Consider the following 14285-nt stretch of genomic DNA (forward strand, 5'->3'; position numbering starts at 1 on the left):
TTGTTTTGTTTTTTTTGTTTGTTTGTTTTATTGGTTCATTTGTTTGTTTTGCAGAGTAAAGAGCTGAAATGTTCAGACTTTCATGCGTGCTAAGGTTTATATTCTCCATGAAAATGATAGTAGCTATGAGGCTTGGGTGTAGCAGTCTTGGCATAGGACGCCTTGCTCAGTTTATGAAAAAGAATTATTCTCTGTCAGCTATTGGAGTTGAACAATGTTGGCATAGCTATAAGATACATTGAGTTCTTGTGAGTTCTTGTTAGAGGTACCACAAGTAGATAGAGATTAGGAAAATACAAGCAGAAAAGTTAACTGATAAATTGTATTAATAGAATTGTCCTGTCTTTAACTTGTGAGTTAGTAATTGGTTTCTGCCATGGCGAACATGAACCTTCCCTTCTGTTGTTCAACATGTGAAACTCTACAATAGCAGAGGCCTTTAAGATGGTGACAAATTGGATGAAATCTACAGGGCTCTTTGCTTCAGTTCATGATGAGTGTTGAAAGAGGAAGCTTCTGTGTGTCAGCCACAGACAGAGCAAGTCATTTCTTGAGAGCTGAAACCATTTCTCAGAAAACCCTGAGGGTAGGAGACAGAAAGGCTTCATCAGAAGTGGGTGGGCTTACTTTTTATCCAATTTTTAAGTTACAGTCCTGTTAGATACTGCATTTCTTCATTCAGTTGGTGGCAAGAATAAGAAGAGGTAATACCCTACAGAATAAAAAATACGTTCCTTCCTGTGCTGCTGCTGGTGCTTTGAGGGATGGATAAGTAAGATTGCCCACGGAAGTGTGATTCCTTTGTTTCCCTCCTTTATGCATCTTTTGAAAGATACACACAGAGAGAGAGAGAGAGAGAGAGAGAGAGAGAGAGAGAGAGAGAGAGAGAGAACCAACCATTGCCATAGAATGCTGATCAAGAAAGTACTGTGGACTTTGGGATTCAAGTTGTAGAGCCCTTGCCATTTTGATGATCTCATTTCAGAGAATCCTGGGCAAAAATAAAAACTATGACTTTTTTTTTCTAACTCGGAAGTCAAAAGTTTCCTTTGTTGGAAACAAACAATTCAGGGGTTCCAAAGAGGTGATTCAGCAATTAAGGGCTCATGTGTCCTTTTATTTATTTATTCATTTATTTGTTTGTTTGTTTGTTTGTTTGTTTGTGGGTTTCTCTGTGGTTTTGGAGCCTATCCTGGAACTAGCTCTTGTAGACCAGGCTGGTCTCGAACTCACAGAGATCCGCCTGCCTCTGCCTTCCAAGTGCTGGGATTAAAGGCGTGCGCCACCACCGCCCGGCTCATGTGTCCTTTTAAAGGACTCAAGTTCCCAGCATCTACATCTGGCAGCTTAGAGCTGCCTATTACTCTGTCCAATTCCAGGGGATCTGAAGCCGTCTTTTGGCCTTTAAGAGCGTTCACATACACAGGGTGCACCCCTCCCACACATGTATATGTAAATAAAAATAAAACATTTTTAAAAATTTAAAATGAACGGTTCACAGATTTGGGAGTGACTAACACCAGTGGATCATGGAAAGGAAACAGTTAACTCCCAGGTTGTCAGGGGACCTCTCTGATTATGCAAACTGAGTATGTGCTAAGTAATCCCTAATAAGTGAATGACAGGGTCCTTTGTCTTTGTTGGGCATTGGAATTGTGAAGTCACAGGTTTTCAAAGTTTAGATGAGGATTTTACTTCCTGAAATGGATATATGTTGGGTCTCTTTTGATATTTCAAGGTGATATATTTCAGTTAACACACATCAAAAAAGTTTTTTTTGTTGTTGTTTTGTTTTTTGTTTTTTTTTAGAATTTCTTTTGAATCAAAAGTGTGTGTTTCTTTTTACTTTTTGTTACGAGGTCTTATGTAGTCCTGGTGGCCTGGAATTCATTGTATAGACCATGCTAGACTCAAACTGAAAGAGACCATCTGTCTTTGCCTCTGGAGTGCTGGCATTGAAGGTGTGGCCATCGTGCTCTGCTCACCATTTCCTTTTGAACCTAAATAATGAGACAGCTGTGCCCTTGACAGTTTGTTTTCCCGAGAAGAAAATACAGATTTAGTCACCAGCTGTGCTTACTTGTAAAGTGCTGTCCTGATTTCCTAAGGATTGCTATTTTCTGTTGTCATCTCTAACAAAATTTAAAAACTGTCATTGAACCCTGAGAGATTGCAGTGCCCCTTTGCCTTTGCTGATTGGATCAATTACTGACAGACAATGAAGCAGAGCCTGTGATGGCACTGGGCCTTGGTGGCTTTCAGATAGTGTCCAGTGTCCTCTGTGCTGTTAGTCTCTGGGTGTGAATACTGTCTTTATAGTTTTGAGTTAAAGACTGAAGGAAAATAGCTGAATGGGGTTGAGCTTTTCTTCTAGTCTTGGCTTCTAAGCTCTGCCTTGGTCTGGGAAAGTTATGTTTTTGCACATAGATAGTTCCTAGGCACTGAGACTAGAGCTGACTTTTCACTTCCAGTAAGGTAAGAGCCCTATTCATTTTACTGCACATGCGGGCCAGTTTTTCATGTTACTGTATGATAGACTACAAATAGAAGCACTTCCAATACCCAGCAATAAGATTGTTTTAACTTCGTCATTTAAAAAAATTGGCAATTTAGGATTTGTCTCAACTCTTTGGTGTTAGTTTATATTTTCTTTATTTCTCTTATCATCTATAACTGCCTTAGAATATTACCATCAAATAAAAAGGAGTGGAAAAGTTGAAATGACAGTTATGATTTATCGTTCTCTGCTTTCAGATGATCACAGTCGTGTTAAACTACAGAGTACTGAAAATGATTACATTAACGCCAGCTTAGTTGACGTGGAAGAGGCACAAAGAAGCTACATCCTAACACAGGCAAGTAGTGCGGTGCTGGGCAGAAGCCTCAGAGTAGAGCTTGGCTGCCGGGCTCTACACAAAGCTGAACGTGTGGTGACATTTGCAAATGACATGCTATTTTTAGTTTTCTGATTCTGAAATCAGTTGCAAACATCATAGTTTTGGAACTTTAAATACATTGGTAAAAAGTAAGATTGTACTGTTCCTGTTATCAATGGAGGAAATTCTTCTGAAATGGCTTGGTGCAATTCACTTCAGGTAAATTAACTTCTTGCACTGTATCTAATATAGCTTTTGTTATTTTTTGTTAGTGCCTTGGGGTTCTCTTTCTCTAACTTGTTTTGAAGAACCAGGAAGGCCCTTGACAGCTCTTCTCTGTCCATCCCTGCACTATAGTTTATTTTCAGAGAGTGCAGCTGTGTTACCGTGTAGTCCCACCATGATCAAATCAGGGAGGTTCAAATGCAACCCTGTCATATCTTCCAGTCAGAAAGCCTCAGAAGTATAAGCTTTTATGTTTGATAGTTTTAAATTTTATTTTTTATGTGTCTCTGTGTACATGTATATGTTCATGTGCACTAGGGTACCTACAGACTCCAAAAGAGGGTATCCGGTAGAGTTGGAGTTACAGTCTGGTGTTAGCCATACAACGTGGGTGCTGGGAACCGAACTCTGATTGTCCGGAAGCAGGTGCCTCTGACTGTATCTGTGCCATCATGTTTGAAATTTTTAAAAAGTTTAACATACCTTCTATTTGAAAGACAGAAAAAGTGTGAATTGTTTTTTTAAGTTCAACCTAACGTACCTGTGAGCCATTAGAATTTTCTGTCAAAGAAACAAATTATTTTGCTCAAAGTTAAGTTACTCCTGTAACTAAAAAGAAAAAAAGCAATCTGGTGTAAAACTGGCTAAGTATATCAGTTCACATTTCACATAACAAAATAAAGATCGAGGGGCTGGAGAGATGGCTCAGAGGTTAAGAGCATTGCCTGCTCTTCCAAAGGTCCTGAGTTCAATTCCCAGCAACCACATAGTGGCTTATAACCATCTGTAAAGGGGTTTGGTGCCCTCTTTTGGCCAGCAGGCATACACACAGACAGAATATTGTATACATAATAAATATTAAAAAAAATAAAAATAAAAATAAAATAAAGATCGATAATATACATTTGAAATGATGCTCTGTTTATCCCTCTCTTAAGAAACTTTGATTTACAGCGGCCCAGGCACTGAGCATCTACCGAGTACTAATCAGCCCTTTCCCTCAGGCCTCCTTCTTTCCTAACCTCAGATCTTGTTTGACCCCTGCTCCTACCCTTCCTTCTCTCAGTTACTCTGAAGGTTGTTTACACCCAGGAGAAGAAGTATACATAGTATACATGATTCCATCCAGAGCTTTTGCTCTCTCTGCCCGAATGTATACTGATCGAATAAGAGTGATGAGCTGCTTCCTGCCGGACCCATTCGAGATGCAGCAGAGAATTAGCAAGAAGACACTGTTTGCTACTTCAGGGATTGCTAGTGTTCTAGTTTCATGGCCACAAGCAGCTATTTGACATTACAAAACAGATTTGCCTGCAGTGATACTATACTTTCAGCTATGCTGAGGCTAGAACTAGTACATATGCTGGTTCCTTTTGGAGACTACTGGCTGACGACAGGAAGCTGAAACATTCCTTTTAACTGCTTGATTCTCACTAAAGATAAATTGGAAATTTCCTTGCAATGAATATTCCCTGTCTATTGTCACGACTTTAATAGCCTCATAGCCTTTTCTTCTCTCCTCTACTCCCCCCCCCCTTTCTTATTTTAGTATTTTGAGATAGGGTTTCTCTGTGTAGCCTTGGCCGTCCTGAAACTCTCTTTGTAGACTAGGATGGCCTGGAACTTACAGAGATTTGTCTGCCTCTGCCGTCCATGTGTTGGAATTAAAGCCATGCATCACCACCTCCGGGTAACCTCATAGCTTTTATAAGTTGAATCACTTGAGGTCTTCTTTAACTTGGATCTAGTATGATTTTCCTCATGCAGTCACTTGATAATAAACAAGTAAATAATGCATATAGTACTTGGTGGCTACAAATGCGATTGAAAAGCAGACCTGAAAAATCCAGAAATGATAGTATGCTTATTCCAACATTGATTTCATGAGAGGATTGATGTGGGTTGAATGAATTAGTCATATATATACCATTTAGAAGCAGTCATTTATGGGGATTGGGAGTGTCAATTTTAATTTGCTGTTTTACAGTAACATGATTTATGCTCAATCATAGTCATTTATGGTTTTCTTAAATCAATATTCAGAGTTAAAAATGTACTTTTTACTGAAAATGAACAAAAATATGGAAAAGCATGATGTGTTACATACACATTGCTATGTCAGTTACTTGAAAGGACATTTGAAGGAAAAAAGTTTATTTTGGCTTATAATTTTAGAGACTAAGTTTGAGGTTAGCTTTAAGGCTAAGGTGAGACAGAATATCATGGAAAGTAGGACCTAGAGAGAACTAGCTGTGTGATAAGGGCATTCTCCAGTGCTGCTCTTCCTCCTGCTAGGCACCACCTCCTAGTGCTGCCGTACTAACCAACTAAGACATTCACTTTTGGTTAGGCCCAAGCCCTCTCAAAAGTCCCTCAAGAAACATCAGGCCCAAGGCAGAAAATTTCATACTTAAGCCAGGACAGATGGTTGGGCACCTTTTACACAGCTGTCCCTTCTCTGCTGTCCTTTCCATCAGTATCATTTGTTCTTTCTCTTACTCCTTAAAGATGGGTCTTTTATTTCTTTATTTTTTAAAGAAATTTTTATTTATTTCACTTTATTTTATGAGCATTGGTGTTTTGCCATGGATGTTAGGTCCTCTGTAATTGGAACCACAGACAGTTGTGATCTGCCATGTAGGTGCTGGAAATTGAATCTGGGTCCTCTGGAAGAACAGTCAGTGCTCTTAACCGCCAAGCTATCTCTCCAGCTTCAAGACAGGTCTTTCTTAATATTCTCTTTTAGCTATCTTCATGTTTACACTTCAGTCTTGGGGACCGTGGTTTGTTAGCGTGTTGTTTTTGGCAGAGTATGGTCTAAGGACCTCACACAGATGAATTGAGTACTGTTACATCTGAATTGTATTCCCTACCTAGGACCTTAGTTCTCAACCTCTGTCACCTAGGGTGGGGTATGCTCTGCTTTAACAGAATCTGTGTTAAATTCTCTTTATCTGGAGATTTATTGAGAACGACTCTGGCAGTCACTACTTAAATAAAACAGGTTTCCTTTTTAAAAAAGGAAAAAACAGACATGGTAATGCATGGCTGTAATTCTAGGCAGAGGAGGATCAAGATTTTCCAGATCAGTCTCAATTCATGGGATCTTATCTCTAAATAAACACATAAACCCCCTTAACACTGTGAACATTACATTCTAATGAGAAGAAAAATTATTTTTTATAAAGAATTAAAAGTTAGGCAGATCTGAGTTTGAGGCCAGCCTGGTATACAGAATTCTCAGACAGCCAGTACTTTTATATAGAGAAACCTTGTCTGGAAAAAAAAGAAAAGTTTTGTGGGTGAGCAGAATGGCTCAGCAAGTAAAGGTGCTTACTGCCACGCCTAACAATCTGAATTCAGTCCTTGGGAACCACATGGTATAGAGAACCAACTCTTTCAAATTGTCTTACTTGCCACCCTGAGGGACACATGATGCATACACACACACACACACACACACACACACACACACACACACACACTCTGAAATATACACACACAAAATAAATAAGCATAATAAAAATACTTTTGTAACATTTTCCCTACTTTGCATGTTTTGTATAATATAACTGTTGAACAACCTTTGTGTTAAATACTATTATGCTACAGAGGAAGAATGTGATTAAATAGTACAGTCATACAGTGGATTAGATGAAATTTGAAGCTACAGTTCTTCTCTACTGTGTTTTTTTAGGCATGTCTTCCTTTCTAATAGATTTATGTATTTATTATGTATACTGTTGGAGGAGGCCGCTTGTTGGTCACCTGGCTAGCTTAGACCCAAAATAATCACATAGAAACTGTATTAATAAATCACTGCTTGGCCCATTAGCTCTAGCTTCTTATTGGCTAACTCTTACATATCAATTTAACCCATTTCTATTAATTGTATATCACCATGAGGTTGTGGCCTACCAGCAGTTTTCAGATCGTCTATCTCCAGCGGTGGCTCCATGAAGTCTTTCTGACTCCGCCCTTCTTTCTCCCAGCATTTTAGCCTAGCTTTCCCTGCCTACCTAAGTCCTGCCTTGCTATAGGTCCAAAGTAGTTTCTTTATTTATTGATGGTAATGACAGCACACAGGAGGGACTCCCACATCAGTATACTACGTTCTGTCTGCCTGCATGCCTCCCACCAGAATAGGGTACCAGATTTTCTTATAGATGGATGTGAGCCACCATGTGGTTGCTGAGAATTGAACTCAGGACCTCTGGAAGAGCAGTCAGTGTTCTTAACCTCTGAACCATTTCTCTAGCCACTCAGCCTGTTTTCTTATAGAACCATGGACCACCAGCCCAGGGATGGTTCTATACACAATGCATTGGGTCCTTTCTCACCAATTGCTTATTAAGAAAATGCCGTATAGGCTTGCCTACAGCCTGATCTTTCGGAGGCTCCCCCCCCCCCTTTTTTTTTTTTTGGACAGGGTTTCTCTGTCCTGGAACTAGCTTTGTAAGATCAGGCTGGCCTTGAACTCACAAAGATCTCCTCCTCCCAAGTTCTGGCATTAAAGGCTTATGCTACCACTGCCTGGCATGGAAGAATTTTCTTAATTGAGGTAATTGAAGTTTTCTCCTCTCAGATGTCTTTAACTTGTTTCAAGCTTGCAAAAGCTGTCTAGCACACTAATGTGATACCTAACAACTCAATTATTTATTGTCACATTTTTCTGTTGCCACTTTAATTGAGAACAGTAATAATGGGATTAGTGATTTTTTTTTAAAAAAAAAAAAGGTTTATTTATTATGTATTCAGTGTTCTGCCTGCACATATGACTGCAGGCCCGAAGAGAGCACCAAATCTCATTATAGATGGTTGTGAGGCACCATGTTGGTTACTGGAACTTGAACTCAAGACCTTTAAAGGACAGTCAGTACTCTTAACTGCTGAGTCATCTTTCCAACCCCAATCTTTTTTTCGAGTTTCTAAAATTTCATTATGAAAATTTCTGATGAACAGTTTTTTTCAGTTTCATGATTTTTAAATAATATTTGTCTCTGGCTGTTTTTATGTGTCCAGATAAACAGGACTCTACACAGTGTGAGTGTGAGAATTTGTCAGCTTGTCTCCATAGTTTTTTGTGTGTTTTCTTTTTCTTCTGGTTTCTGTAAATGCATGTCTCTTGTCCTGGGCATGTATTCCCAAAAACCTGACAGGCCTTTCCCAAATAATTGACTCAGAGGCTGAATATGAATTATACATGCTCGGCCAATAGCTCAGACTTATTACTAACTAGCTTACATTTTAATTTAACCCATATTTCTTATTTATGCTCTGATATGTAGCAGTATCTTTATTAATGCATGGCATGTTCATCTCCTGCTCCCTCTGTGTCTGGCTGGCAACTCCTTACTCTGCCCTTCTCCTTCCCATCCTCCTCAGTTTGGTACCCCACCTATACTTCCTGCCTGGTTTCTGGCCAATCAGTGTTTCATTAAACTAATTTGAGCTGACAAATCCTTTTTTTTTTTAAATATTTATTTATTTCTTATTATGTATATAATATTCTGTCTGTGTGTATGCCAGAAGAGGGCACCAGATCTCATTACAGATGGTTGTGAGCCACCATGTGGTTGCTGGGAATTGAACTCAGTACCTTTGGAAGAGCAGGCAATGCTCTTAACCGCTGAGCCATCTCTCCAGCCCGAGCTGACAAATCTTTACAGTGTACAAAAGGATTATTCCACAACAGATTTCTTTCTGTATTTTTTTTATTGCTCTATGGATATTTTAACCTAAATCTTGAATTTTTACTTTTCTGTGTCTAGTTGGTAGGTTAATTGAAGGAAATCAGCCTCCTTCCTATTTCTTCATCTGAGTAGAGCAATCCTTATTGTATTTTTCCTAGTTGCAGCCCTAGCCTATACACGTTGCTCAGTTCCACAGAAATCAGTGCAGCATTGTAAGATGTTTTCTTGCCACCAGATCTACTTGCTCTTCAGGTGTGGTTCACTCCAGTGTACCCACACTTTTACCATATGCTTTTATGCACCTTGCTTGATATTTATAACATGTAGAGTGACCTTAACTGCCCCTGTCCTTCATATCACCTCTCTGCCAGATTCGTGCTGTATAACTATACCATCTCAGACTTTCTTACAACCAACATAGGACCTGATGATTTGAATATTTGATGCTAGTAACTTCTCACTCTCTCCATTTGCACTTTGTAGGAGCTGAGACTACATTTTAGTAATGCCTATGCATAGCGTGTTACTTGAACAGAGAGAGAAAATCTACATTTAATGTTTGTTACTTACAGTATCTAATTGTTCTTTGTTGCTTATTAGATTGTCTTTTGCCATACTCTTTGTTTTTTATAATCAGCGTTGTATGTCATGTCCATTTTAATGTTTAAAAATTTGGTAGCATTTCAGCAGTTGGTGGTGGCATATGCCTTTCATTCCAACACTGGGAGGCAGAGGCAGGTGGGTCTCGGGAGTTCAAGACCAGACTGGTCCCAGAGAGAGCTCCACAAAGAAACTGTCTCAAAAAAAGAGAAAAAAAAAGGAAAGAAAGGAAGGATTTAAATATATATATATATATATATATATATTTATTTATGTATTTATTATGTATACAATATTCTGTCTGTGTGTATGTCTGTAGGCCAGAAGAGGGCACCAGACCTCATTACAGATGGTTGTAAGCCACCATGTGGTTGCCAGGAATTGAACTCAGGACCTTTGGAAGAGCAGGCAATGCTCTTAACCACTGAGCCATCTCTCCAGCCCAGGAAGGATTTTTTTTGTATCATTACTAGCTGATAGATGAATTTCTGTCTTTTTAGAATCCTTTGTTCTTTATACTATAACAGCTGTTGCATGTTTTCTGTCTAGTCTTTAGAACCAGTAATAGAATTGGGGTATGAATGTGCACACAAAGGACTTCTCTACTAAGTTGCTTCGTAATTATTTTTAAATAGCATTTTCTTTCTTCATTTGTTTGTATGTGTCCTTGTGTATTTTCATATGTGTGCTATGCATATATAGACTCCTCCTGAGGCCAGAAGAGAGCATTCTATCCTATCCCCGGAGCTGATTATAGGTAACTAAGAGCCACACTGGGGTGTTTTTTTCTAGTCTCACATCATGGTTGTATTTTGTTTTGTTCTTTTTAGACAGGATCTCACTGTATAGCCCTGGCTAGCCTGGATCTTACTGTGTTGACTAGGCTGGCCTTAAACTCAAAGAGAACCATCTCCTTGATATTAAAGGTGTAGGTCACTACACCCAGCCCATGATTTTTATTTTAAGATGAAAGAAAAAGGTGTTCATTTTACTGGGGATTTTCTTATTTCAGTGGAGAGGTTGTTTGTTTTATCACCTTTGGACTGTATGTTTTATATTGGAAATATATGTGTACATTGAATGAAGAGAATCTAATTCTCTTCCTTCTTTCCTTCCTGTTTTTTTTCCCCTATGCTATCATGAAGACAGATGTGAAAGAAATTGGATTGAAATTGTGTATTTGCTTTTATCCCCTCCGTAGCATTTTGTAATAAAGGCGGTTGCCCGCTTTTAACTCTGCCAGCTGATACTGTCAGATGATACAAACTGATTTGCAGGCACTTTGATGATTTTTTTTTTCCTGCAAGTTCCTTTGTGTTGACTTGGACTGGTTGGTCAGTCAGTAATGAAATAAACTTCCCCATTTCTCACAGATTCCCCCCATGATCTGAGATGTCACTTGTCTGTTGCAGAAACTGAAAAGAGTCAAATTTTCTTTTCTGACTTCCTTTCTAGTCTGAACGTGAACTCCCAGATATTTTCATGATTCTGATTTGCCTGTGTGTTAGGCACCTTTGGTCATGATAACAAAGCTATAATAATATGACAGTATCAGAAGCAACGAACTAAGTTGACTTTTTTGGCACAAAAATCTTGCCTGTATTTTATAAGTGTTGAATAATTGAATATAATATAATCGAGTCTAGTTATCCAGCTCTTTTTTTTTTTTTAATATTTATTTATTTATTATGTATACAATATTCTGTCTGTATGCCTAAAGGCCAGAAGCGGCGCCAGAACTCTTTACAGATGGTTGTGAGCCACCATGTGGTTGCTGGGAATTGAACTCAGGACCTTTGGAAGAGCAGGCAATGCTCTTAACCACTGAGCCATCTCTCCAGCCCTAGTTATCCAGCTCTTATTTCTGAACCCCAGGTATCCCATACAGTTCTTTTTCTGCCTAAGTCAATAATATATCTTTATATAATATAATGGAAAAGTTTTATTGAATGCAGACTATATTTTGAATTTAAGTGTATTTAAAGTCCTGCTTCACTTAGCAGGACCTAATCCATCCACTGACCATCACAGTCATCCCAGCAGCATCCTTGGAGCCTTGTCCTTTCCCAGCTCCTTTCCCTGATATGTTCTTGTTCTATTATTACAGGGGCCACTTCCTAACACATGTTGCCACTTCTGGCTCATGGTGTGGCAGCAAAAGACCAAAGCAGTTGTCATGTTAAACCGAACTGTAGAGAAAGAATCGGTGAGTAATATTTAATACTTATAGTTTAGTTTGCCATCTGTGATCTTTAGTTTATAAATGTTTCATTTTGGGAGCGAATACTCATTTATTACTTTTGACCTTTGGTGGCTAAAGGGTGGTGGCCAGGATATTTCTGATCAGCGAAATAATGAATACTTTTTCTTCCTCTCATTTTTATTGTAAATTTGTAGATTCATAGTACTATATGTCTTATTCTGTTCCATGAGGACATTTTCATGTAAGTGTAGCTGATGTGTTGAGCTCGCTCTCTGCCTTGCTCCTCACTCCCTTTTCTCCCACTTCTCCTCTTTTAGCCCTTTTCTTTTGTACTCCTAAACAAGTTCCTCTTCCACTTTCACGTCCATCTCCTAGATTTTGTATAGATAGGCAAAGTAGAGAAACACCGTTTTTCTGAGGTTTTCATGTTTCACTTGATATGTTTATCTCAGTTGCATCTGTATTTCTGCAAATGGCATAACTATGTTCTTTTTGGTTAAAACTTTTCATTCTGTAAATATACCACATTTCTTCATCTATTCATCTGTGGATTCCTGTGTTGGTTTCATAACTTAGCTTTTGTGAATAGTACCATGGTAAACGTTGATAAAATGTAGGTCTCTCTGTGATATCCAGAAGTATTATAGCTGAGTTGTATTGTAGCTCTGCTTTCAGTTTTTTGTGAAACTTCCATACTGATTTCCACAGTGGCTGAAGTAGTTTACGGTCCCATCAACAGTGTGTACCAGCTCTTCTGTCCTCAACCTTGCCAGCAGAGTTCTTTTTTTGGTGGTGGTGGTGTTACTGTTGTTTCCCTCCCTTCCTTCCTCCCTCTCTTTGTAGCACTGACTGTCCTAGAACTCCCTATGTAGAACAGGCTGGCCTCATAGAGATCTACCTGCCTCTGCCTCCTGAGTGCTGGAATTTCAGGGTTGCATCACTATATCCGACAATTATTTCTTTTCTTAACGATTGTCATCCTGCCTAGAGTGAGGTGGGAATTTCAGTGTAGCTTCAGTTTGCATGTCTCTGGTAGCTAGGCTAGCAAGGCTGAACGTCTTCTCATGTACACAGTGACAATTTGTGTCTCATCTTGTCTATTCATTTCATTAGCCCCTTTATTGACTGGGTTGTTTGTGTTTTTGAGTTTTTGTATATTCTAGATATTAGTCTTCTGTCAAATAAAATGGTTAGCAAAGATATTCACTAGGTGTTCATTTAAACCACTTGCTTTTCTGTGCAGAAACTTCATAATTTCTTTTTTTTAAGATTTATTTATTATGTATACAACATTCCTTCCATGTATGCTTGCATGCCAGAAGAGGGCACCAAATCTCATTATAGATGGCTGTGAGCCACCATGTGGTTGCTGGGAATTGAACTCAGGACCTCTGGAAGAGTAGTCAGTGCTCTTAACCTCTGAGCCATCTCTCCAGCTCCTGAAACTTCATAATTTTATGAGGTTCTTTTTGTCAGCTGTTGACATTTGTAATACAAATTCTAGTTGGTCTTAATGATAAAAACCAAGAGTCAGATACAGGGGTTAATGCTGAAGATGAGAGAAGCAGAGAGGCCAGCAACTAGAGAGTTCTTTTACCTCTACCAGTGCTCAGACCAAAGGGGTGATCCTGTCCTTAGACTGCATCTCCATGCTCCATCTGTCTCCACCAAACCTCAGACTGCACTGAGCTCCCATCTCCGGAAGCCTTATTCCTCTTTGCTGAGCTGTAACACTCCTGTCCCTATTTCTCTGTTGCTGGCATTAAAGGCGTGTGATCCCAAGTGCTGGGATCTGTAGCAGGGTCCACATCATCTCTTGTCAGACTTGGCTGCTGTTGTCAAGGCCCTCTGGCAGACCCTGGCTGGCTCTACTGTGCATGCTCTTACTATCAGTATTGGCCAACTGGCTCTCAGGTCCATTAAGGCTTAGTCATTTCACAGGAATCACCCTTGTGTGAGCTGTTTCTCTTTTAAACAGATTCAACCTTGCGTAGCCCAGGGTGGCTTTGAACTAACAGAGATCCTTCTGCCTCTGTCTCCTGAGTCCTGGAATTAAACTTGTGTGCCGCCACTGCCTGGCCTCTGGTGACTTAGCACTCTGATATTCAGGAAAACTTTTACTTTTTAAAACATAAGATGTCACTGCAGACATTATTTCCCAAGTGAGTATTGGTCCTGTTCAGAAAGTCACTGCGTAGGTATCTGTGTTGTCTGTGTGTATGTTCAGTGGGGGAGCAGAGTTTATTCTTCATTGATTTGTGCTTTAGTTTTAAGACAAGGCCCCTCACCAAACTTGGGGACCCTTGTTTTGACTGAATTGGTTGTGAACCCTCAGGATCTGCTTTTGTCTACCCACCCACTGGACTCACAGTAACACCTGCACCAAAGATCACCTGATTGAAGCTGTATTGGCTTTTTCTGGGTTCCCTTTCTGTTGGATTGATCTGTTTTTCTTTCTGTGAGAGTATTAAGCCTTTTTTTGTTATTATGGCTCTGTGGTATAACTTGAAATCATGTATGATGTATCATTATTGTATTTTTGTTTGTTTTACTTTTTTTGCTCAGAATTAGATGCGCCCCCCGCCCCCAAGTCTTTAGAACTTTCATAAGAGGATTCTTTTGTTTGTTTGTTCACTTGGGGAGCTTTGTTTTGTCCTGGATCTCACTCTCTCTCTCTCTTTTTTTTTT

General features: G+C 39.3%; 1 protein-coding gene across 3 annotated transcripts in view; it reads left to right on the plus strand.

Annotated features, from left to right (window-relative positions):
• The window catches only part of Ptpn2 (protein tyrosine phosphatase non-receptor type 2), a 60225-nt gene that overhangs the window by 22576 nt on the left and 23364 nt on the right, over window positions 1-14285 (plus strand). For all 3 annotated transcript variants that reach the window (XM_057788908.1, XM_057788910.1, XM_057788909.1), the window contains exons 3-4: window positions 2755-2855; window positions 11502-11600. In XM_057788908.1, coding sequence (XP_057644891.1) covers window positions 2755-2855; window positions 11502-11600 — 200 coding nt within the window. The remainder of the gene's footprint in view (window positions 1-2754; window positions 2856-11501; window positions 11601-14285) is intronic.

The sequence above is a fragment of the Chionomys nivalis genome, chromosome 14 (genome assembly GCF_950005125.1).
Source record: "Chionomys nivalis chromosome 14, mChiNiv1.1, whole genome shotgun sequence".
In the NCBI taxonomy this organism is placed as follows: domain Eukaryota; kingdom Metazoa; phylum Chordata; class Mammalia; order Rodentia; family Cricetidae; genus Chionomys; species Chionomys nivalis.